The sequence below is a fragment of the Molossus molossus genome, unplaced genomic scaffold (assembly GCF_014108415.1).
Source record: "Molossus molossus isolate mMolMol1 unplaced genomic scaffold, mMolMol1.p scaffold_m16_p_7, whole genome shotgun sequence".
Classification (NCBI taxonomy): Eukaryota; Metazoa; Chordata; class Mammalia; order Chiroptera; family Molossidae; genus Molossus; species Molossus molossus.
Genome location: NW_023425401.1, coordinates 340,810 through 363,340, shown reverse-complemented (window position 1 = coordinate 363,340; position 22,531 = coordinate 340,810). Strand labels below are relative to the sequence as shown.

Sequence of the window (22,531 nt, the reverse complement as noted above, 5' to 3'; positions counted from 1 at the left end):
AAAAAATATATATTTTAAAAAGGTATTAAAAGGTCTAGTTTGCAGTCTCTCTTGCACCTCTGATGTCTCTTACCTCATCTGCTGGCCTGCCAGGGGTAACTATTGGATCAGGAGGCAACCGGAGAGTGGCAATTTACCAAGTAGAACAGAAGTATTTCTATTTTAATCAGCACAGTCATAGTGGTGTATACTGACTGAATATTCACGTGACCTGTAAGTAACCTCTTCTATTAGTCTTAGTCTTCCAAAGATAATTTTGTACATAATCTTTCTGTACCTTGCTTTTTTGTTGTTAATCTTCACCCGAGGATATTTTTTTATTGAGGTTTTAGGTAGAGTGGAAGGGAGGGAGAGAGAAAAACATCGATGTGAGAGACACATTGAGTATGACCCCAACCATGGCTGGAAATTGAATCTGCAACTCAGGTACATGCCCCTTGACCAGGAATCAAACCTGCAGCCCTCAGGTCTGAGGGCCGATGCTCTAACCACTGAGAAAACTGGCCAGAACTGCACCTTGCCTTTTATTTATTTTTTAAAGTATGTTTTATTGATTTTTTTAGAGAGGAAGGGAGAGAGATAGAAACATCAATGTGAGAGGGAAACAGATGGGCTGCCTCCTGCACATCCACCTACTGGGGATCCAGCCTTGTGGCAACCCAGGCGTGTGTTCTGATGAGAGTCTGTGGGATGACTCAGTCCACTGAGCCACACTGGCCCGGCACCTTCCCTTTTAAATGTAGCAATATATCCTGGAAACCTTTCTTTGTCAGTTTATAGTGTCCTCATTTTTTCCCAGTTGCATAATTGCACTGAGTGGTTTTGGTGGGGTTAGCTGGTCCTTGTGCTATGTATTGGCTGGGGCAGCCCCTCTAACTGTAGGGTCCAAAAGGGCTTCATTCCAATGACGTAGCTCAGTAGGGTAGGGTGTCAGCTGGGTTTCAAGAGAATGAAAATGGGAGTCTGAAGGCCCAGAATCAGGTGGAGGGAAAAACATCTCACCCTCAATGGGAGAAGCACGTAGGTCCAGGGAAGTGAGGCACTGTTGGAACCAGTCTCTGCAGACTGTACCACACCATGAGGTCGGCGAAGGTCACACGTCGCTTGGGGATTATGCATCCAAATTAGTGTCCCCCTTCCTCACTTTAGTTTTTTTTTTTTTTTTTAATTTTTTTTATCCTCACCCGAGGATATTTTTCCATTTTTTGTACAGATAGAGTGGGAGGGAGAGAGAGAGAGAAACATCGACGTGAAGGGACACATCGAGTGGCTGCCACCCGCACGACCAACCAGGGCCGGGGACAAACTGCAACCGAAGTACGTGCCCTTAGCGGGAACCGAACCCAGGTCTCTCCGGACCGCAGGCCGACGCTCTAACCGCTGAGCCAAACTGGCCAGGGCCTCACTTTAGTTTTTTAAAGGTCGGTCCCAGTTGTCATATTCTGGATTTGCCTCATGATGTCCTCTAAACTTAATTTCCAGTAACTGCAAGACAAAATACCTGATTCCGATTAAACATTACTTACAAAGGTATTGTACCATTCATCGGTTTTACAATGATTATCTTGCCAGGACAGAAGGATTTTGAAGTCTAAGCTCGCTAATCCGCAAAAATCCCCTAGGGTTCTCATTTGCCAAAGCCCTTAAGAGGTCCAACAGGCCTGCCTGACCCTCCCACGCCTATCTAGGACCACACTCACCCTGCTTCCACTCCTTGGGTCCGGGTTCAGTCCCAGCCCTCACGGGATAGTGTACGCACGCCCACCACGCTGGCGGACGGGGCAAGGGGGTGGGGGGCGGAGGTGGTTGCGGTAGAAAGGCATTTTAGCGCATGCGTACGCTCTGCGCGGTCGCTTTGTGTCTACTGGGAGCGGGGCGCAGGCGCGTGTTGGCAAGTGTGGGTACTGGACTACGTCGCTGAGGGGCGGTGGGGCCCCGGCCCCGGGCGTCTCGCGCATGCGCACTCCTCTTGCCCGTGCTCTGGCCTGAAAGACGCAGGGCGAGCGTCACTGCGCGCGCGCGCGCGCTAGGCGATCTGGCTGAACTGCGTCGCCTGGGAGCGGGGCGCAGGCGTGCGCATGCGCGTTGGGCGGAGGGCGCGTGAAGGCAGGTGTGGAATCCCCACGGCGACCCGCGATGAGGCGGCCGGCGTTGCTGCTGCTCGCGCTGTGCGCGGTGGGCGTCCGGGGGCTCTACTTCCACATCGGCGAGACCGAGAAGCGCTGCTTCATCGAGGAAATCCCCGACGAGACCATGGTCATCGGTCAGGCGGGGTGGGGGTGGCTAGGGCCCCGCGTGTTCCCCGCCGCGGCCGCGGACCCCTTCGGAGTGTGGGAGCCGGGCGCGGAGGCGCGCTGTGACAGCTCTGTCGCTCCGCAGGGAACTACCGCACCCAGATGTGGGATAAGCAGAAGGAGGTCTTCCTGCCCTCGACCCCCGGCTTGGGCATGCACGTGGAGGTGAAGGACCCCGAAGGCAAGGTAGGGCCACTGCAGGCCGTGGCGTGGGGTGCGCGGAGCCGGAGAACCTCGGCCGCCCCCGGGGAGCAGTGCAGGCGGGGCCTTCACTGCCTGCTGTGCTGCAGGTGGTGCTGTCCCGGCAGTACGGCTCGGAGGGGCGCTTCACCTTCACTTCCCACACCCCCGGCGACCACCAGATCTGCCTGCACTCCAACTCCACCAGGATGGTGCTCTTCACCGGCGGCAGGCTGGTAAGAACGTCCCCTGGCTGCATCTCGGAATCTCTCCCTGGGTTCCAAAGTTCTGAATGGTCGCCACCGTCATCTGTGACCCTTGGTGGCACAGTCATAATTAGGGAAACAGATGTTGCTCTTGTGTCCCACAGTCGGGGATAAAAATGGATTCCATAGTCCGGAATAGGCCGTCTGAGGCTCCCCGACCCAGGGTTTCTCCCCAACCCTGTGTCCTTGCAGCGTGTGCACCTAGACATCCAGGTTGGGGAGCATGCCAACAACTACCCTGAGATTGCAGCCAAGGACAAACTGACGGAGCTGCAGCTCCGAGCCCGGCAGCTGCTCGATCAGGTGGAGCAGATCCAAAAGGAACAGGACTACCAGAGGGTAAGAGCACGGACTGTACTGGGACCTGGCGGTTGACCTTTATACCCACCACACCCACCAGAATTTCTGCTTAGGGACTTCCTGATGAGCTGTTCAGAGTGCAATGGAGGGTATCAGTCTAGAGCACCAATTTTCAACCTTGTTCATCTCATGGCACACTTAAACTAATTACTAAAATCCTGCAGCACACCAAAAAATATATATTTTGCTGACCTGATACACACAAAACGTATAATTTTGATTCATTCACACAGGACAGCTATTGTTGTGTTGGCTGTTGTCATATTTTTATTTGACAAATGAAGGGAAAAGAGGTCAGTGCCCCTGCCTAAATAGTCATGTTCTAAGACGTGTTGCATGTTTTAAAAATCCTTGTGGCACAATGTTTGAAAATCCCTGGTGTAGGGGGCTCTTTTCAAGCTTTATAGCATAAAGTGAAAATCTAGGCATCATCTTTTTACCTTGGAATCTTGCTTGAAACGTCAGGAGCATGACTCCGTCCCAGCAGATTCTTGTGGAGTGGCTGCCCGTCACTTCTGTGGGGCACTCCTGTGGAGTCAGGCAGCACAGAAGGCGTTTGGTCCCACAGTTGGGTAGTCCTGTGGGAGGGGGAGTGGCCCCACAATAGCCAGGACTCATTTTTCTTGCACATTTAATCTTGGGTCTGTTGTCCCCCACAGTATCGTGAAGAGCGCTTTCGTCTGACCAGTGAGAGCACCAACCAGAGGGTCCTGTGGTGGTCCATCACTCAGACGGTCATTCTCATCCTCACTGGCATCTGGCAGATGCGTCACCTCAAGAGCTTCTTTGAGGCCAAGAAGCTGGTGTAGTGTCCTCTGTGTGTGACCCTTCCCTCTCACCTCAGTTATATGGTACTTTCCCCACCCAACACCTTATCCACCTGGCTTGTGAGGGGGGAAAAAGTGAAAAAGAATATAAACCACATTGGTTCCCTGGCAACAAAGCATCCCAGTCAGCCACTTGTTCACTCTGGTTCTCAAGGACGCAGAACCTTGGTCCAAGCTTTCAAAGATGTCTTGGAGTTTGTGCACAGTCAGAGCTGGCCCCGGACTAAGTCCTGCTTCTTCCACCTCCAGTGATTCCCCTTCACCCTGTCACAAACCAAGCACATGACAAGTCTCTCCTGTACCTTCTGTCTTCATCTGCTCGTGCATGGGTGATGGAGATGCCCCACCAAGGAGGCCCTGCCTCCCTGCTCCCATCAGTCCTGGGTTTGCTCAGTGGGCTGTGTGAATGTAAATAGGGGGCAGGGGCCCTAGAGGATTGAAATGTTTTTCTATGCATTAGAACTATTTTTTGATAAATTATATTTTTTCTTTCCGAGTTGAGGTGTTACTGCCTGTGTATGATTAGCTGAAAACACCAGTGCAGCCCCCTCTGCATTCTGTTTATCCATGTTTTTGGTAACTACTGTGGCAGTTCTCAGGATTTCAGCCATTTGTGGGCCAGAAGGCAGATGTCCCAGCTGCCCTCAGGGCCTTAGCAGAGGGCCAAGCAGAGACTCCGCTGGGACACTTGAGATTTCCCATGAGACAGGGCCTCAGTAAGAGTGAGGTCGTGACGGCTTGCACAAGGCAGGGCCCTCTTTCCCCCCCTCTTTCCTTGATCTTTATTTAAGCTATGGTAAATGTTTTCATGGAACCAGGTTTGGTTCTTTATACAGATTTTTCCAGTGAAATAAAACGTGTTATACTAGCTGTGTCGGAAATGAAATATGAGGTTGTGGGCAGAGTGGAGGCACACAGGGACATGGAGGAAAGGCTGCTGGCCCTGCCTGCCTGTGCAGCTGGCCCCGGGTGGACTCCTGGTGCCAGGGCTGGGCCTGCCTGCAGTTGTGGGATGTGTCTGCTACAGAAAACAATGCCTTTAATTGCCCATTCTTGACAGTGTGTTTCATAGTTTTATTTATTTGATCTATAAAATCAAATTTTTCCTTTCGTGTTTTTCCCTTTATGTCCTCTACTATTCCATATATGTACCTTTTTAAAAATTTTAATCCTCACCTGAGGGTATTTTTTCATTTATCTTCAGATAGGGAGGGAGGGAGGGAGAGAGAGAGAGCGACATCCATCAATTGGCTGCCTCCCACATGACCCTAACCAGGGACGGACCAAACTGCAACCGAGGTATGTGCCCTTGACCAGAATCGAACCTGCAACTCTTGTCCTTGGGCCAAAGCTCCAACTGCTGAGCCAGACTGCCCCGGGCTACCTATTTTTACTTGTAAAAATATATGTAATCTAGATTTATGGTAGTTTCTAGTTTTATTCATGTTCAAGTAAACGGGGAAAATCAGAACTAGCTGACTGTGTGGGCTACTAGCATGAGGCTTGGGCAGAGTATGAGACTTGTCTGCTCTGTGGCTGTTCCTAGGAATCCAGGAAAAGAAAATGGAGTCTGGGCTATGGGAGGACAGGAAGCTACAGGTAAGAGCTGAGGCTGGCCCTGGCCAGTTTTGCTCAGTGGTTAGGACATTGGCCCATAGACCAAAGGGTCACGGGTTCAATTCCCAGTCAAGGGCATGTACCTGGGTTGCAGGTTCAGTCCCCAGCCCCAGTCAGGGTCGTGCAGGAGGCAAGCAATCAATGTGTCTTCCTCCCATTGATGTTTCCCTCCCTCCCTCTTCCGATTCTATCTAAAAATGAATGGAAAAATATCCTTGGGTGAGGATCAACAGCAAAAAGCTGAGGCTGGCTGCAAGTCTGCAGATGCCAGACGAGATTACACCCTCATTGCGCAGTAGGTCAGGATGTCCCAGGTTTCTCCTGTCGGTGTTTTTGTTGTTATTCCTCGCCTGAGGATATTTGTTCCCACTGGTTTTTAGAGAAGAGTGGGAGGAGTGGAGGGAGAGAGAAACATCAATGTGAGAGACAAATCTATTAATTACCTCCCACAGGTGCCCCAACTGGGGCCGGAGATATAACCTACAACCCAGGTACATGCCCTCAACCAGGAATCGAACCCCAGATCCTTTGGTCCTAGGACTGACGCTCTAACCACTGAGCCAAGCCAGCCAGGGTCAACTGTCAGTGTGTGATAGGAAGCCGGGTGGGGCGAGGACAAATGTGGGATTACATTACACGACCCTGGTGGGGCAGATGGGAGGATTCCGTACTGCTGTGGTACAGATATATTACAGCCCCAAAGTTTTTAAAGACAATATAGCTACTACATCTGTGGAATTCAGGTGACACCGCCACCCCACTCCATTTCCCTGATTTCCTTTCTGAAATTCTTTCTTAGAGCACATAACATCCTTACCAGTCAGCCTTCTACCTTCGTACCTCAAAAAAAGGAAATAAAAGGGTTGGGGGAGACACTCTACTCATGGCCTGTCTGTCATTCTGGGCCGGTCCCCAGCTCTCACTGGGACTGGAGGCCCCGTCTCCTTCTGGTCCCAGCCTCACTTGACCTGTAACTGCTCTCTATTCTCACTTTTACCTCTGGTAATCATGCTGGGCCCACGACAGAGATTATACAAAGGGCCATCTGGGAAACTCATCAACACAAATTCCTCAGTAACACCCAGGTTCAGTCTGATTAAGTGGGTTTGTGTTTGAGGTCGTATGGTAGGCAGAACGATGGCCTTCCAATGACGTCCGTGTCCTAATCCCTGGAGCCTGTGAATACGTCACCTGACATGGCAAGGGGGAATTAAAAGGTGCTAACCCCTGATTTTAAAATAGATTCTCCTGGATTGTCTGGGTGTGCCCAGTGCCATCACAAGTTTCCTTGAAGGTGGAGAAGGGAGGCAGAGTAAGGTCACACTGATGCAATGTGAGGACTCAACCCACTGTTGCTGCTTTGAAGATGGAGGAAGATGGGCCGCCAGCCAAGCTGGGAAAGGAAAATCAGGAATTGTCCCTCTAGAGTCTCCTGAAGGGAATGCAACCCTGCCAACAGCTTGATTTCAACCCCATGAAACCTTGTCTGACCCCTGACCTACAGAACCACAAGTAATTAATCCGTGCTGTTTCAAGACACTGCTTATAGTAATTGTTACAGCAGCAATACCAAACTAATAAAGGTGGGAACCAAGAACCCCCTCCCCTTTTTTTTCAAACTATAAGAGAAAGTTTACCTTCCACATACACTTCCCAGGGAAAATCTTCAGCTAGAGGGTATATAAGTCATAGGGACTTAAGATCTAATACTCACTTCTAAGTTCTCAATATGGATGCTGGTGGTCTCTAAAGACCTACCATTAATGGAGGCTGCGGAGCAGAATTAGGGGAGGGCGGGAGGCAGGCAGGCTTGGGAGAAGAGACTGTTAGACTCAGGGAACATATATATGTGTGTGTGTGTGTGTGTGTGTGTGTATATACACATATATTTTTTATCTTCACCTGAGGACATTTTTCCATTTTGTTGTTCAGATAGAGTGGAAGGGAGAGAGAAACATCGACGTGAAAGGGACACATTGAGTGGCTGCCACCTGCACAACCCAACCAGGGCCAAGGCCAAACTGCAACAGAGGTACATGCCCTTAGCGGGAACCGAACCCGGGTCTCTCGGGGCCGCAGGCCAACGCTCTAACTGCTGAGTCAAACTGGCCAGGGCTCAGGGAATATTTAATTCGGGTTTTAGCACTATTATAATAAAACTTAATGTATTAATTAAAGTGGGGTTAGTGACCATAACAAGCAAAAACATCTATAGATGTATACACATAACCATACATAACTCAGAGGACAGGAAACAAATCTTTGATTTACCCCTCATTTTTCAAGACTTAAAGCCAAAAGAACATATTTTTAGCTTGTTAAATATAGCATTATTCTATGTAAAAAAAGAAAAAGTCACGGAGGTAGAAGTGAGCCACAGGGGAAATGGGTTCAGTAAACAAGTTATCAGTAGACGGATGGATAAAAAAGCTGTGGTACATATACACAATGGAGTACTATGCAGCTGTAAGAAAGAAAGATCTCTTATCCTTTGAGAGGACAGAGAGGGACTTGGAAAGTATTTTCCTAAGTGAAACAAGCCAAGCAGAGAAAGATAAATATCACGTGATCTCACTTATTTGTGAAATATAATGAACATAACAGTCTGAGGAACGGGGTACTCCCAGAGAAGTGGAAGTGGGGTACAGACTGACAATCCCCTGAAGAGGGAGTCGGGGGGGAGATAAACCACAGAACTTATATGCATGTATGTATGAACAATGGACATGGACAACAAAGGTGGGGACAGGGTGGGGAGGGAGGGGAAGGAGGAATAAGTGAGGGAAAAAGGAAAAACATCTGTAACAAAAATAAATTAATTAAAAATAAATAAACAGCCCTGGCCGGTTTGGCTCAGTGGTTAGAGCTTCGGCCTGTGGTCCAGAGAGACCCAGGTTTGGTTCCCGCTAAGGGCATGTACCTCGGTTGCAGTTTGTTCCCGGCCCAGGTTGGGTTGGGCAGGTAGCAACCACTCGATGTGTCCCTTTCACGTCGATGTTTCTCTCTCTCTCTCCCTCCCACTCTATCTGAACAAAATATGGAAAAATGTGCTCGGGTGAGGATAAAAAAACAAAACAAAAAATTAATTTAAAAAAAAGTTATAAAGGCAAAAAAAGGGCCCTTGGCGCTTAGGAGAAAGAGGCAAGGAAAACACACCTGGGGGCAAGAATCCTCTGTTTTTGTTTTTTTTAAAACTAAAAGAGCTGACAACTTTATTTTTACATTTCACAGTACAAATGAAAATTGTTTTTTTTGTCCCACTACTGCCTTCCCAAACGATTCTCTTAGGAAGAGTCTTCCTTGTCGTGCTGTTAGAAAACAGGGCAAGTCACAGCACCACGATCTGGTAAAGCAGAACAAGTGAAACAAAACTGCTAGAAAGAGTGCCCCCTCTCGCCTTATCTGTCTGGTCCAGTTATTCCTGGCCGAGTGGGCACCATCATGGGACAGGTGGGAGTCATCACTGGGGGCCCAGGCATCATTGGCAGGTGCCCTCCCACTGGCAGCCTCATTCCAGGAGTAGGTCCCACTGGCATAAACCCAGGAGGAGGAGGACCCGTCATTGGCATCATGGGAGGGCTCCCATGGGGTGCTGGCATCATATCAGGGATAGGAAGACTAGGGGGAGGGGGGAGTATCACCCCTACAGTGGGGGGAGCGGAGAATGGAGGAGGAGGCATCTTTCCTGCTGAAACGCTGCGGTGGTTTCATCAGTCGGGCTCTAAGCCTGCTCCTCCCTCCACCTGGGGCCGCAGTCGGCCACATTCTCGGCGGGTTCCTACCGCTGCAGTGTCTCTCTCAGAGGGAGAGTCATGAGTGAGTATGCATCGCAGTAGTCACAAAACTTGGGCCTGTTGCTCTGCAAGCCGTTGGCCACTCCGTTCCGCCCGCAAGAATCCTCATTTTTAACCAATCTGTGCAGATAAGTGACGGGCAGCCAGGTTTGGGAACCCCAGACAGACCTCCCTTCCTCTTGGTCTCGAGCGACTCATTCTACCGACGCTCGTCCCGCACAGTCCAACCGCTGGGGCCTGCCCTGGGACTGGCTGTGGCCCGGACCTCCGCCAGCCTCTGGCCTCTACCGCGTGCCGCCACACCCACCGTCCCTTGCGCTCTACTCAGAAAGCCGCCGGCCGCCTCCGCTCCTGGGTCCCGGTGGCCGGCCCGGAGCCCCCCGCGGGGCGCTCTTCCCGAGCGCAGCAGGTGGGGCAGCGGCTCCCAGGCCCGGACAGCGACGCCGGGCTGCTGGGCAGGCAAGGGCGCTTCCGTGAAGCTACCACGGGCCGCACCTGTTCTCAGGGAGTCACGGCCGGGGCGCCTGCGGACTAGGGCGACGCTGGCCGAAGACGCGCTAACGATGCTAACGCCGGAGCCTGCACCGGTCTACTTGCGAGCGCCGAGGGACCACACCCGCGTCCACGCAGCCCCGCCCCGCCGCACGAAACCCCCACCCAGCCGGCCTCAGGAGGCAGCGTCAGGGGGCGGGAGGGGACCTGCGGGGCGCCCAGGCGACCCCCGACCCCCGCCGCTCTGTCCGGAAACCCGGACCGCGCGCGTGCCCGCAGCCGCAGAGCTCCGCCGGAACACCGGAAGCCTAGGCTCCAGCACTTCCGGAAGTGACGGCTCCTCCGACTCGGATTGGCTGTTGCTTTGAGCCTCGTTGTGGCTTTGCGCCTGGCGCGCGTGCGCGCTGTCACGACAGAGCCCCAGGATGGCGGACACCGAGGCTCTGGGGTTCGAACACATGGGCCTTGACCCTCGGCTCTTGCAGGTAGTGGCGGGCTCCGGCCGGCCTGGCGCGGGGGTGGGGGCAGAGGGGCCGGCCTGGCGGGGTGGTGGGGACCGCGGAGTCAGCCAGCCTGGCGGGGCTGACGGGGGCCGAGGGGCCGGCCTGGCGGGGTGGTGGGGGCCGAGGGGCCGGCCTGGCGGGGTGGTGGGAGCCGAGGGTTCGGCCTGGCGGGATGGTGGGGGCCGAGGGGCCGTCCTGGCGGGGTGGTGGGGACCGAGGGGCCGGCCTGGCGGGGTGGTGGGGACCGCGGAGTCAGCCAGCCTGGCGGGGCTGACGGGGGCCGAGGGGCCGGCCTCGCGGGGTGGTGGGGGCCTCAGGGCTGCGCGCGTCTGAGCCGCCGCTCTCTCTGCTAGGCTGTCACCGACCTGGGCTGGTCGCGGCCCACGCTGATCCAGGAGAAGGCCATCCCGCTGGCCCTGGAGGGGAAGGACCTCCTGGCTCGGGCCCGCACGGGCTCGGGGAAGACGGCCGCCTATGCCATCCCTATGCTGCAGCTGCTGCTCCACCGGAAGGCGGTGGGTCGCGGGCCGCCCCAAAGGGCCGGGAGGGAGATGCCGGCGTCCCAGTGTCCGTCGTGCCCTCTTTTGTTTATTTTTTTATCCTCACCCGAGGACATTTTTGCATGTATCTTCAGATAGAGCAGGAGGGAGAAAGGGGGGGAGAGAGAGAGAAACATCAATTCAAGAGAGACACATCGACTGGTTGCCACCCACACGACCACAACCAGGGCTGCGGACAAACTGCAACCTAGGTAGTGCCCTTAGCGGGAACTGAACCTGGGCCTCTCTGGTCCGCAGGCCAACGCTGCCAGGGCAGTCGTGCCCTTTTGGAAAGTCATGCCGTGTCATGAGTCTTCCTCAAGAACCTGGCTTTCTCTTTGGCTTCTTACCTGTGAGGGGTGGTCCCAGAGATCCTAGTGCTGTCGTGGCAAACGTTCTGGGCTGGAATTCAGGCCACCTGGGTCCTAGCCCAGGCCCTTCTCCAATAAATAGCTGTCTTTTCTTTTTGCTATAAAAACTGGGTATATGCCTCTTCCTACTTATACGCTATTGTGAAACTCTAGCCCTCTGACTGGTTTATTTTAAGTAACTTAATAACCATAAAGTAAGTTACTGTTTTTGAGGGTCAGTGCCTGGGAAAAGAACCCTCTGTTCCACTTTCTGAGGTAGGGAGAAGTAAGCAGAGTCATGTTGAAGTCATAGCAGTTGGGTCAGATTGCCTGGAAGAGTTAGAGAAAGCACCAGGTGGCCAGAATGACACGAACTGGCTGTCTGAAATGTCTAACTCGTGCTGTTGCAGACTGGCCCGGCAGTGGAGCAGGCTGTGCGTGGTCTTGTCCTTGTGCCCACCAAGGAATTGGCTCGGCAGGCCCAGTGCATGATTCAGCAGCTGGCTGCCTACTGTGCCCGAGACATCCGGGTGGCCAATGTCTCGGCCGCTGAAGACTCCGCCTCTCAGAGGTGGGTGAAAGCACCAGGACTATAGGGGAGTGAAGCTACGCAGTGACGTGGGATTGGGTTTGTGTGCTGCAGTAAAGGGGGCTGGTCCAGGTGAGGTCCTAGCTGTACCTTCTTCCCAACACTGAGGTGTTGCCCGCCTGCAGAGCTGTGCTGATGGAGAAGCCTGACGTAGTGGTGGGGACCCCATCTCGCATATTAAACCACTTGCAGCAAGATAACTTGAAGTTGCGGGACTCCCTGGAGCTGCTGGTGATGGATGAAGCTGATCTTCTCTTCTCCTTTGGCTTTGAGGAAGAGCTCAAGAGTCTTCTCTGGTAAAGAGGAGGCTTGTGGGGGCTTTGAGTGGACACCTGGGCCTGGGGCAGGCAGCCAGAAGTCCGGCTGCCACAGTTTAGAGGCCCTTGGAGCTGGAGTCTGATGGAACTCTGTTTTGTTTTAGTCACTTGCCCCGGATTTATCAGGCTTTTCTGATGTCGGCTACTTTTAATGAGGATGTACAAACACTCAAGGAGCTGGTACTGCATAACCCGGTGAGTGCCCTGTGCAGATGTCTGGAGTTGCTGACATGTGACACTCAAAGACTTGATCCTCTCTGCTCAGAGGAGCCTTCTGATGTTTGCTGGTTCAGCCTCTCTGGTTCTAAAGCACAGGAAGCCAGCAGTCAACGACATCCTGCCAAATCTAAACCACTGTATGGTTCCAGGTGTTTCCCAGGTTGTAGACCATGCTTTGTCTGAAGGCCTGAGCAGGGACCCCCAAGGGACAGAAGGGCTGCCGTTAGCAGCAGGGCCAAAGGTCTCTATGTGGCCTCTGCTCCTGAGAAAGGCTGCTTCTGTGAGCATCCCACCTTACTATTATTTGTTCTGTGCCCCAAATACTTGGCGTGCAGTTTTATATCTTTTGTACCCCACTGTAGTTAGGGTCCTTTGAATCCTTATACCAGCTGGAGGGGACCATGGTGCCCTGCACTAACATGTTTGCTCTGTGTTGGAGAGACAGTGGCTTGTGGCAGCATTTCTATCTTCTTTCCTGACCCCAGGCCTGTCCCTCCAGGTTACCCTCAAGTTGCAAGAGTCCCAGCTGCCAGGGCCAGAGCAGTTGCAGCAGTTTCAGGTGGTCTGCGACACTGAGGAGGACAAGTTTCTGTTGCTGTACGCCCTCCTCAAGCTGTCGTTGATTCGGGGCAAGACCCTGCTCTTCGTCAACACTCTGGAGCGCAGTTACCGGCTGCGCCTGTTCCTGGAGCAGTTCAGCATTCCCACCTGCGTGCTCAACGGCGAGCTCCCCCTGCGCTCCAGGTGGCCGTGGCTGCTGTCTCACTTGAAATTCCTTGAAGATGGGGATTAGAGAGGGGGAGACTCAGTTGACGGTCCTGTTGTTGTTTTTTAATCCTCACCGGAGGATATTTTTCTATTTATCTTCAGCTGGAGTGGGAAGGGGTGGGGGGGAGACATTGACTGGCTGCCTCCTGCACGACCCTGACCAGGACCGGGGATGAAGTGCAACCAAGGTACATGCCCTTGACTGGAATCAAACCTGTGACTCTCTGGTCTGTGGGCCAATGCTCTGACCATAGAGCCACACCAGCCAGGGCAACGTTCCTGTTTTTTTTGTTTGTTTGTTTGTTTGTTTTATCCTCATCCGAGGACATTTTTCCATTTTTTTTTGTACAGACAGAGTGGGAGGGAGAGAGAGGAAGAGAGAGAGAGGGAAACATCGATGTGAAAGGGACACATCGAGTGGCTGCCACCCGCATGACCAACCAGGGCCGGGGACAAACTGCAACCGAGGTACATGCCCTTAGCGGGAACCGAACCCGGGTCTCTCTGGACCGCAGGCCGACGCTCTAACCGCTGAGCCAAACTGGCCAGGGCGCAACGTTCCTGTTTTTTAAATGCTTTAAGGCCAGGCTCTGGGCTTGACAGATACTCAGTGATTCTGGCACAAACTCTGAGATACCCGCTGCTACTGTGTCTTTAGCCGAGGGGGTTGACTCACAGATAAACAGGGGAAGAGTTTCAGAAGAGGAAAGGCAGAAGAGTGATGTTCACAGTGGTGCTGGGGTGATGAGCTGCCTCCAGCTTGCTCTTGGGGCTGACCTGCCCCTCTTGTGCCACAGGTGCCACATCATCTCACAGTTCAACCAAGGCTTCTACGACTGCGTCATAGCAACTGATACTGAAGTACTGGGGGCCCCAGTCAAAGGCAGGCACCGGGGCAAAGGGCCCAAGGGGGACAGGTAAGTCCATGTTTTTGTCCTTCCAGCACTCCCCAGGAAGACTGAGACCAGAGTGCCAGAGTGGGGAGCCATGCCTGGCTGCTGGCATAGCCCACAGAGCCCATGCTTGGCTGCTGGGCCTGGAGAAAGGGAGTGAGGGCACAAGTGGCCCCTGGCAGCACGAGGGGCCAGGCTGCCTGGGCTGTTGGCACACTGGCCAGGGGAGGTGGCCCAGCCTGCGCTGGGTGCAGCTGTGACGTGTGGGGAGGATGTTCCTGGGGGGAAGGGAATCCGCAGTCTGTCTTCTGATGGGATTCTCGCATCAGCCTGTTGGACAGTGAGTTCCACTGTTGCCCCAGAGCTGAGGTCAGGGCAAGGGTGTGGCCGCCCCCTGTGCCCAGCTCCTGGAACAGTTCTGAATTTTATTTATTTACTTATTTACTTTATTATTGCTATTTTTAGATAGAATGGGAGGGAGGGGGAGAGAGAGAGAAAGTAAGTCGGTGTGGGAGAGCCACATCAATTGGTTGCCCCCTGCAGGGCCTGTGACCCGGAGGCAGGTGTGGCCCGTGGCATAGACTTCCACCATGTGTGTGCTGTGCTCAACTTTGACCTCCCCCCCAACCCTGAGGCCTACATCCACCGAGCTGGCAGGTAGGAGACCCGGTCATGACGGTCGGGCACCTGGACTGTGGGCACCCCTAGGGGTCAGGCCAGAGACATGGGCTGGGCCATCTATCTCTCTGCAGGACAGCACGTGCCAACAACCCAGGCGTAGTCCTGACCTTTGTGCTGCCCACGGAGCAGTCCCACCTGGGCAAGATCGAGGAGCTTCTCGGTGGAGGTAAGAGCCAGGCCCAACTTCACCTAGGACCTGGCGATGGGGCAGGGACAGTGGTGTGACCAGCTTCCGCCTCTGCTCAGCCTGCCTGCCCATGCCCCTCGTTCCGTCCTCGTCCTGCCCGCGGTCCAGGCACTGCCCTGTTCACAGATAAGCACGCCCAGGTCCAGGGTCACGTTTAGGGGCAGGAGGGCTGGGGGTGGGGGAGGGGTTTTGAGAAATGGGGAGAAGGCTGGTGGTGTCTCAGGAGGCAGCCCTGGGAGAAGACACTGTCTGTCATGGGGCAGTCAGGCCGGGAGAAAAGGACAGTGGAGGAGGGGTGGTGGGCTGCCCACCACTAGGGGGTTAAAGGCACAGGGTCCAAAGTGGCCCCAAGGGAGGAGAGTGGGTGGCTGGGCAGGCCCTGAGGCTAAGGGATGTGATGAGCACCCAGGACACGGGGACACGGGGCTGCCCCGGCTCTAGCACCCGGGACACGGGGACACGGGGCTGCCCTGGCTCCCAGCACCTGGGACACGGGGGACACGGGGCTGCCCCGGCTTCAGCACCCAGGACACAGGGGACACGGGGCTGCCCCGGCTCCAGCACCCGGGAGAACTGTTGTGCTTGTTGGGAGACCCAGGCTTCATGCTGTGTGTGCACATCCGAGTCCCAGGGAATGAGTGGCAGGGTGCAGGCTGCCTCACCCTTGGGAGGGGTGCGGGAGGCTGTGGGTCCACAGCCCGGGGGCCGCTCACTGCTGCTTCTCCACAGAGCACGGGGCCCCCGCCCTGCTCCCCTACCAGTTCCACATGGAGGAGATTGAGGGCTTCCGCTACCGCTGCAGGGTGAGTGAGCCGGGACGGCAGTGGGTTCCTGTGGGACAGGCATCCCAGCAGCCCGTGTCCTGACCCTCGTGTCCATCCAGGACGCCATGCGCTCGGTGACGAAACAAGCCATTCGAGAGGCAAGGTTGAAGGAGATCAAGGAGGAGCTTCTGCACTCGGAGAGGCTGAAGGTGAGGAGGCGCTGAGCTTGGTGCTTGGGCCTTGGCGGGTGGGGGCCCTGCGGGGAGCCAGTGGTTGGTCTGGCAGGAGACTCCTAGGAGGATCTGTCCCACGACGGCAGTGTCTGTGAACGTGCATGGTTATGCACAGGTCCAGGTTCATCGTGGGTTCTCAAGTCCAGAGGTGGGAGCATCTGGGTGTCCCCTGCAGGGGTGTGCTGACCAGAGCAGGGCGTGGTGCGCCACAGGTGGACGCTGTTTGTTGTTAGTGTGGGGCAATCTGGCTGGCGCCAGGGGAAGAGGTGCGCTGTGATACCATGTGCCCCAGCCGCTGCCTCTGGGAGAGGACAGGGTGGTCGGGAGGCAGTGGGAAACCGCGGCCTTTTACATTCTAAACACGCGTTACCTGCTCAGAAAGCCTGTGAGATTACACGGGGAGACACTCTGCAGCTCATTGTCTCTCCCTTGTCAGACATACTTTGAAGACAACCCCAGGGACCTCCAGCTGCTGCGCCATGACCTGCCTTTGCACCCTGCCGTGGTGAAGCCTCACCTGGGCCACGTCCCCGACTACCTGGGTGAGTGGGGCCTGGGCAGGCCCCAAGCTGTTGGGGATGGTGGTGCTCGGCATTGTGTGCTGGGCTGACAGGACCACGGAGAGCGGCAGCGGCGCTTGCGCAGATGTGCAGGTCCCCTCGCTGTGTGGCCCCGGTGCATGTAGCTCTCTGGTGGAGACAGGCATGCAGAGCAAGGAGGGAGCCCCGTCCTGTCACAGAGCAGCAGAGTCACTTGTCCGCAGTGTGGCCGGCAGGCTGGGGTGCAGAGTGCTGCTCAGAGCCCCTCTGACAGTGTGGCCTGGCTGGATGGGGCTCTGCCCCGTGCCAAGGGCAGGTGGAGGTGAGGGCAGAGGTCAAGGATCCTGCAGCAGGTTGGGGGAAGTGACATGTCTGACAGGTGAAGGAAGGATGTGTGGGGAGAGGCTACCAGTTTGGGATGAATTTGTAGTAACAGATCACGTGGAAAAATCACAATTTCCCCACTTCAGCAGCATTTCCTTCTTTAAGATACATCTTTGTTTTCTCCTGTGTGGTCATTGCAACAAGCCAGTTACAAGTAGCTGTGCGGTCGCAGGCACTTTGATGTGGGTCAGCCCTGGATCACAGCGAGGGGCCTGTGTAGGTGAGGAGGGGTCAGGCAGGGGTCGGACACAGCTGCTGAGGCTCGTGTCTCTTTCAGTTCCTCCTGCTCTTCGGGGCCTGGTTCACCCCCACAAGAAGCGGAAGAAGCCGTCCTCTAGGAAGGTCAAGGTATGTCCCCCGGACCTTGATACAACTGCGCTCCCCTCCCCACTTCATCCATCGTCACCAGGGTGTGCACATGCTTTGGAGGAGAGTGGCCCCCACAACCCGCCAGAACTCCAGCCTCCTGGCTGCAGGGCCCTGAAGTGGCAACACACCCACTTGTCAGAGTGTCTCAGTTTGGGCATTCTCCAACTGACCTGTGGCCTTGCTCCCACAGAAGGCGAAGACCCAGAACCCACTGCGCAGCTTCAAGCACAGAGGAGAGAAGCGCAGACCCACGAGGGTGCTCTCCTGAAGTCGGCCAGGCAGCCTCCTGTCTTCCCGGCCTGAGCACAGCGGGGAAGCTGGCTTCTCCCAGACGGACTGAATTCCTGCCTGGACTGCTGGCCCAGGTTCCCAGGCAGCCAGACTCTGTGGTCTCCAGATCCACGGGGCTGCCAGGCTGGCCTTTTGTGCCTTAAAGACAATAAAGATTCCAGCTGCCTAGGCTCTGGCCTCCTGCTGGTAGGAAGGTGGCCTGCCACCTGAACCAGCTCTGCCTGCTGCGTGCAGCGCTTGGCCAGCAGGGGTCAACCGTGCAGCGCTGCTGCCTGGGGCCTTCTGGCCCTGGGAGCCGCCTGCACTGCCCAGGCCTCTTTCCAGCCCACACCTGCCCTGTGACCTCTTCAGGGTCACGCTGATGATTTTCTGCTCTGAAGCTCACAATGGTAGTTTACCCTCAGGGAAGACGGGCCTTCCTCATTTGGAGCCTGCTGCCGCCCCCAGTGTGGTAGGTTCAGCGCTCCCCTCGCCACCGGGAACAGTGTCCTAAGCTCCCGCGCGGCTCTGCTCCCACCCGCACTGTGTGCGTGTTCTGAGTGCACACAGTGGGGGGCGAGGTGATGGACCCACACGCATTGCGCTTTGCACTCTGCTTGGCCGTGAGGGCCTGACACTGGGCCCCCAGCTCCTGCTGCCTGGTGGAGGGGCTCTGCTGACTGCCCTTGATTGTGTCCCTCACCCTGGGATCACCTCCACCTGCTTGTCAGGCCTCACGAGGCCAGGCTGTGGGGGGAAGACCTGGGGTGGGCTTGGGGGCCCGGAGACAGTCGGGAAGGTCTGACGGACCTGAGTTTCAGAAGGAAAATCTGGCCGTGGTCTCAGCACAGTGGGTGTGCACAGGGGCGAGGCTGGGCGTTTGGCGGTCATCGGGTGTGGTAGGACTCAGCATTGGAGGGACATTGGGTTTGGGTCTCAGCGTTCCCTGCTCTGGTTCTGTTGGGAGGATTTTCAGGGATCCAGGCTGCTCACAGGGTGCCATCCCCACATGGTGAGGCAGCAGCCAGGACGGCGCCCGGAGCCCATGTGTTCCTGGGGCTCAGGTGCCCTTGGAGCAGCAGTCACTGCGGCCGAGTAAGCGCCTGCTGGGTTCCCTTGAGTGTGGATGGCACAGCCTTAGGCCTTCCAGGCGGCGAGGAGCCGAGGCCTGGACCCCGGGACACAGCTGCTCTGCAACAGGATGCAGCCTCCTGTTTCCCTGCCCTTGCCCGTGAGCCTGCGTCCCAGAACCAGGGCAGATGTGGGAGACTGGGCACCTGGGGCTTATGCAGTGATGTTCCTTCTTGAAGGGGACTGCTCTGGGCTGTGTCCCTGCTTGGGGCTGGGCGGAGGCCTGGGGGCCCCGCATTCCCCGTGAGTTGTTGGCCCTTCCGTGCTGAGCCTTCTGGGAGCGTCCTGTGGGAGTGGAGGCGCAGGAATCCCTGGCATTGAGGTCGCCGCGTGGGGAAGGTAGGCAGGGCCTGGATGTCAGCGGAGGCTCGCACTGGTGCCTGGGCTGGCCTGCTGTCCACCCCACCATGGGGCAGGTGCCATCCCAGGCGCTTTGGGAGCTGGTCACGCCCAGGTACCTTCCTGAGATGGAGCAGTACCTGACACTTGGCAGGGTCTGAATTGGCCAGGCTGTGGAGAGTGTGCTTGCACCCTGAGTTCACAGAGGGAGGATGTCCAGGGGCCCAGGCATTTCATTCAGGCCCCACATGGCTCTGTTTACACATGAGGAAGCGCCCTCAGGTTGGACGTGTCTGATGCTGAGCTTCTGTCCTTGGTGAGCACATGGAGGCCCCTGGGCCTGGAGCTGAGGGCAGGGCCAGCCTGCTGTAGCTCCACCGACTGGGCAGCGGATGAGCCTGGAGGTTTCCAGGCTGGTGCACCGGGCCTGGTGGCAGGGAGGTCAGCGCCGTTCAGTGAGTGTCTCCGCTGTGGCTGGTGTCACTCTCAAGCCTGGTCTGGGTTGTGTGAGAGGCAGCCAATCAATGTGTCTGTCACATCAGTGTTTTCCTTTTGCTCCCTCCCTTCCACTCTAAAAAACCAATGGAAGCCCTGGCCAGTTTGGCTCAGTGGTTAGAGCGTCGGCCTGCGGTCCTGAGAGACCCGGGTTCGGTTCCCGCTAAGGGCACGTACTTCGGTTGCAGTTTGTCCCCAGCCCTGGTTGGTCATGCGGGTGGCAGCCACTCATGTCCCTTCACATCGATGTTTCTCTCTCTCTCCCTTCCTCTCTCTCCCTCCCACTCTATCTGTAAAAAAAATGGAAAAATATCCTCAGGTGAGGATAAAAATAAATAAATAAATAAATAAATAAATAACCAATGGAAAACATCCTCGCGTGAGGATTAACAAAAAGGACCTGGCCTTCAACGCGTTCCACCTCAGAGCCCACGAAGCATCCGTTTGTCCTGCAAGCCCTGCGGGGGCTGGGAGGGAGCCCAGCTGAGGAAACAGTCCTCATGTCCACGAAAACGGGCGAAGGCTAAGAGACTGACTTGATTTACTTTTGAAAAGATGACAGTACATGTTAAAAGTTCAAAGGTAAAACAGGTGCAGCTGGTCTTTAAGCAGAGGAGGCCGCGGTCCGATGCCTCAGCGCTGTGGGCAGCGGTGTCCCCGGAACCTCTGGCCCAGAGCAGGAGCAGGTTCAGGTGCCCATCCCGTTCCCGCTGATCCCCATCTGCAGAGTCCGTGACTCAGGATCAGTGACTCAGCTTTTGGGGCATCGGTTGGTTTTGGGACTTTGGTCTCCTCCAGAGGCACCGTTCCCAGGAGGAAATGGTGACAGCTTGAAATAGAGATCAAGCAGGGAGGTGCCTGTGCCAAACGTCATCTTTTTCCAGAAAGGCGTTGGGACGTCCTGCCTCCCGGCAGGGACACTGAGTCACCTGTCCTGTGCTGGTCACAGCCTTTTTACATGGAAAAGCAGGAAACTGTTCGTTGGAAGGGAAGATGCCTGGCCAGCTGCCTTCCTGCGGTACAGGGGGGCGTGTGGCCGACTCAGTCCTCCCAGGACATCACAGAGCTCGGTGTCCATTCATCCACAAGCCCACCGGGAGGCAGTAAGCGCGTGTGGCCATGGCTCAGCTAGAGGGCAGGCACATTGGGGGGCTTCCGTCCTGTCCCAAGAGCAGCCCTTGTGGTGCCCCACTTCCCGGGAGGCACCCCGCTGCTCTCGGCCTCCTCCGGGGTCTCGCCCTGGCAAGGGTCCTGTGGGGGACACACCCTGCACTGGCCGTGCACACAGGTCTCTGCAACTAACACCCCTTTGAACGCAGGGCTTCTCGAGTGAGGTGTCACCCAGCAGGGCGAGTCTATACTCCCCAGGAGGGCTGTGCAGCTGGACCCCAGACACCCTCAGGCCTTGACACCCACACGCCCACCCACTTCACAGACGGGAACATCGGCTCAGAGTGGATGCTGCCGGCCTCTCTCCACCCAGCCAAGTGGCAGAGTGAGAGGGTGTTCAGGTGTGTGGGCCTGACCTGGGGCCTGAGGTGAGAGCTGGGTTCAGCCTGTCCTGTTCCTTCTCAGCCACAGCTTCATCTCACTTTCAGTGTAGGTAGGTCGCGACCAGTGTCCGACGCAGCACGAGGTTCCGTGTTGTTCGTCTGCAACTCGAGGCAAGCGTGTGCCCTGCTCCTCATTTGCTACGTTTGGCAGCCCTGAGCGTAGAAGCTTTCTTGCCAGGTACCGCGTCCTCCAGGAAGCTTTTCTGACCCCCAGCCTGGACTAGGAGCCCTTTCCTCTTGTGTACATTGGGTTGCTTTGGTCATTTTCACCTCTTAGCACCTGCCGGTTTCTTACTCCCAGCTGAGGGTTATGCAGCTGGCCTGGGGCAGCCCGCACACAGCTCATGGGCGCTGGTCTGGGGGGCGGCACCAAGGAACCGGTTCTCCACATGTGGATCTGATCGCTGCTTCTGGTCACGGAGGTGCAGACGGGACAGCCGTTGCTGTAAGACCCTCCAGCTTTGTCCAGGGAAGTTATGCCCCTTCATTCTTCACTGTTGGCTCTCACCAGGAGCCAGACGTACAAACAAGGGCATTCAGAGACCGCTGCATAGCCCTGGGCTCCTGAGGCTCAGCTGATTGGACGTCATCCTGTACATGAAAGGTTTTGGGTTCAATTCCCGGTCAGGGCACCTGCCCAGGTTGCAGGCTCGATCCCCAGGAGGGGACATGCAGGAGGCAGCCCATTGATGTTTCTATCTCTCCCTCTCCCTTCCTCTCTCTGAATCAATAAAAACATACTTTTAAAAAACACAAACAGCTGCACATACAGGGAGAATTAGACAGTGTCTGTACGTGACCAGGGACAGCTCAGAAAAGATCACGTAGGCTGATCCACATTCTACAACAATAAAAAAATAACACCCTGGGGAAGGGGAAGAGTCTGATTCCCAGATTTGTGTTATTAAATACAAATGTCCACTATTCAACAAAAAAAAGTCACAAGGTCTACAAAGAAACAGGAACATAGGTCCACTCCCAGGAAAAAATCCACAGAAACTGTCAGAAAAAGACCCAGTGGCCCTGGCTGGTGTGGCTCGGTCGGTACATGGAAGGGTTTCGGGCTCCATCCCCAGTTGGGACGTGTACGGGAAGCAATGGATCGATGTTTCTCTCTAAACATCCTCGGGTGAGGATTAAATAAATAAGAAAGACCTACCCACAGTGTGGCTCAGTGGTTGAGCATCGTCCCATGCACCAAGAGGTCACTGGTTTGATTTCTGGTCAGGGCACATGCCCAGGTTTTGGGTTAGATCCTGGTCTGGATGGGTACGAGAGGCAATCGATTGAAATGAAGAAATGAAAACATTCCCAGATGAACAAAAACAGAGAGAGTTCTTAACCAGACCTGCCCTGCAGGAGACACAGGATTCCCGTGGGCCACAAATGACTCTAGGCAGTAACTCAAAACCAGTTGGAGAAACCAAAATCTCTATAAATATAAGCACACAGGCAATTACAAAAGTTGTGTTATTATAATAGTGGTTTGTAACTTTTTGTTTTCTACCTGATTTAAGAACTAGTAAATTTAAAGAAAAAATGATTAGTGTAAGAGCTACTATTACTGTAGCTTGGTTT

General features: G+C 55.2%; 2 protein-coding genes across 2 annotated transcripts; both read left to right on the top strand.

The window, feature by feature from the left end:
• Nucleotides 1–1,493: 1,493 nt before the first annotated feature.
• Nucleotides 1,494–4,795, top strand: TMED4 (transmembrane p24 trafficking protein 4). The gene is made up of 5 exons (XM_036247573.1): nt 1,494–1,530; nt 2,380–2,480; nt 2,585–2,710; nt 2,933–3,079; nt 3,760–4,795. Exons 2-5 carry the CDS (start codon nt 2,397–2,399, stop codon nt 3,907–3,909), a joined length of 507 nt encoding a protein of 168 aa, XP_036103466.1. The 5' UTR covers nt 1,494–1,530; nt 2,380–2,396; the 3' UTR covers nt 3,910–4,795.
• A 5,434-nt stretch (nt 4,796–10,229) lies between these two features.
• DDX56 (DEAD-box helicase 56) lies at nt 10,230–19,439 on the top strand. Its single transcript, XM_036247324.1, has 14 exons — nt 10,230–10,315; nt 10,687–10,848; nt 11,633–11,793; nt 11,937–12,107; nt 12,233–12,323; nt 12,847–13,091; nt 13,913–14,032; nt 14,552–14,665; nt 14,761–14,855; nt 15,606–15,679; nt 15,760–15,849; nt 16,310–16,415; nt 17,074–17,144; nt 17,356–19,439. The coding sequence occupies exons 1-14, from the start codon at nt 10,256–10,258 to the stop codon at nt 17,431–17,433; spliced, it is 1,638 nt and encodes a 545-aa protein (XP_036103217.1). The 5' UTR covers nt 10,230–10,255; the 3' UTR covers nt 17,434–19,439.
• Nucleotides 19,440–22,531: the final 3,092 nt, after the last annotated feature.